Source organism: Sporobolomyces salmoneus, assembly GCF_050403485.1.
Source record: "Sporobolomyces salmoneus JCM6883 DNA, S_salmoneus_JCM6883_v1_ctg192, whole genome shotgun sequence".
NCBI lineage: Eukaryota > Fungi > Basidiomycota > Microbotryomycetes > Sporidiobolales > Sporidiobolaceae > Sporobolomyces > Sporobolomyces salmoneus.
This window is the reverse complement of record NW_027480971.1, coordinates 391-1,538: the sequence shown is the minus strand read 5'-3', so window position 1 is coordinate 1,538 and position 1,148 is coordinate 391. Positions and strand designations below refer to the sequence as shown.

The window sequence follows — 1,148 nt, the reverse complement described above, 5'->3', positions numbered from 1 at the left end:
AGTGAACTGACGATCGTGTGAACTAGATCGATCGCGTTATCCCATTCTTTCGAACGAATCGCAATAGCAGCACTCTCGTCGGTCGGAGGTCTAGCTACGGCTCCGCCTCCTCCTCCCTCTTTCACTTGAATGACCTGCATCTGTTCAGTATCCACTTTCAACCCATTCGACCAGATCCTGCGGACGAGTCGTTCGTTCTCGCGAGAACTTGAAGTTGATTTCTTGACGTTCAAACGACCTTGCTCGACAGGGGGACGGAGAGCGACGAGAGCGCGCCAGAGGGAAGAGTAGCTAGGTGAGTAGTAGCAAGCTCGGAGGGAACGACAGGAAGCAGCGAGAGAGAGATGATCTCGTAGATTGAGTGATACATCCGAGAGAATCTGATCTAGTCTGATGAGCGTGGAGAGAAAGAGGGTCAGCGAGCAGAGAGACTCGATCAAGGAGTGAGAGAGACTCACACAGAAGCAGGGAAATGAAGGAATTGAGATTCGATTGAGAAATCGTTCGAATAAGGAAGATCTTTCCATTCGGGTTTATGCTTCTTGGCTCGAAGTTTCTGTCCGTGTGATGGGACTCTTCCTTTCGAATTCGATCCTGAACTCGTAGCTGAAGCAGAGACGGAAGAGGAGGCCGCAGGAGGACGGTGACGAGCATTCGATTCATTCCCTTCTGCGACGTTGTTGTTGACGACAGGTTGTCGGAATTGGAAAGTTGGAGGGCGTTCTTCTTCGGCGAGGGGAGGGAACAACCTAGAAGCTTCTGCACTAGCTTCGACGTATTGAACGAACTTGTTGGAGGAAGAAGAGGAAGAGGAATCAAAGTTGAGCATTCGATCTTGTCCGGCTTCGATGGGATAGTCTCGGAGATGGACTGGGTTCGAAGTAGGGTACAGCTTCATCGTCATGCGTTCGTAGTCTCGAGTTCCAGACATCTCGAATCGATTGAACGAGGTCGAGAGATCGGAAGAGAGAGTTGGGAGTCGGGATCGCTCAGTCTGATTGTCGAGGCGGGTATAGCGATCTGTCGGGGGTTCGAGCTGTAGTCTTTCGTTGCTGGTTGCGAGTCTGTGTAGTTCGGCTGGAAATGGGAGGAGGGAAGAGAGGAAACTCGATCTTGTCACTCAACCTCTTCCGACAACTCTCCATAAC

At 51.1% G+C, this 1,148-nt stretch overlaps 1 protein-coding gene across 1 annotated transcript; it reads right to left on the bottom strand.

Annotated features, from left to right (window-relative positions):
• On the bottom strand, positions 1–904 carry JCM6883_004816 (uncharacterized protein; the record flags this gene model as incomplete). Its single annotated transcript, XM_076635736.1, has 2 exons — positions 1–390; positions 459–904. Coding segments are annotated over 2 exons (836 nt in total), but the record flags the coding sequence as incomplete, so codon positions are not given.
• Positions 905–1,148: the final 244 nt, after the last annotated feature.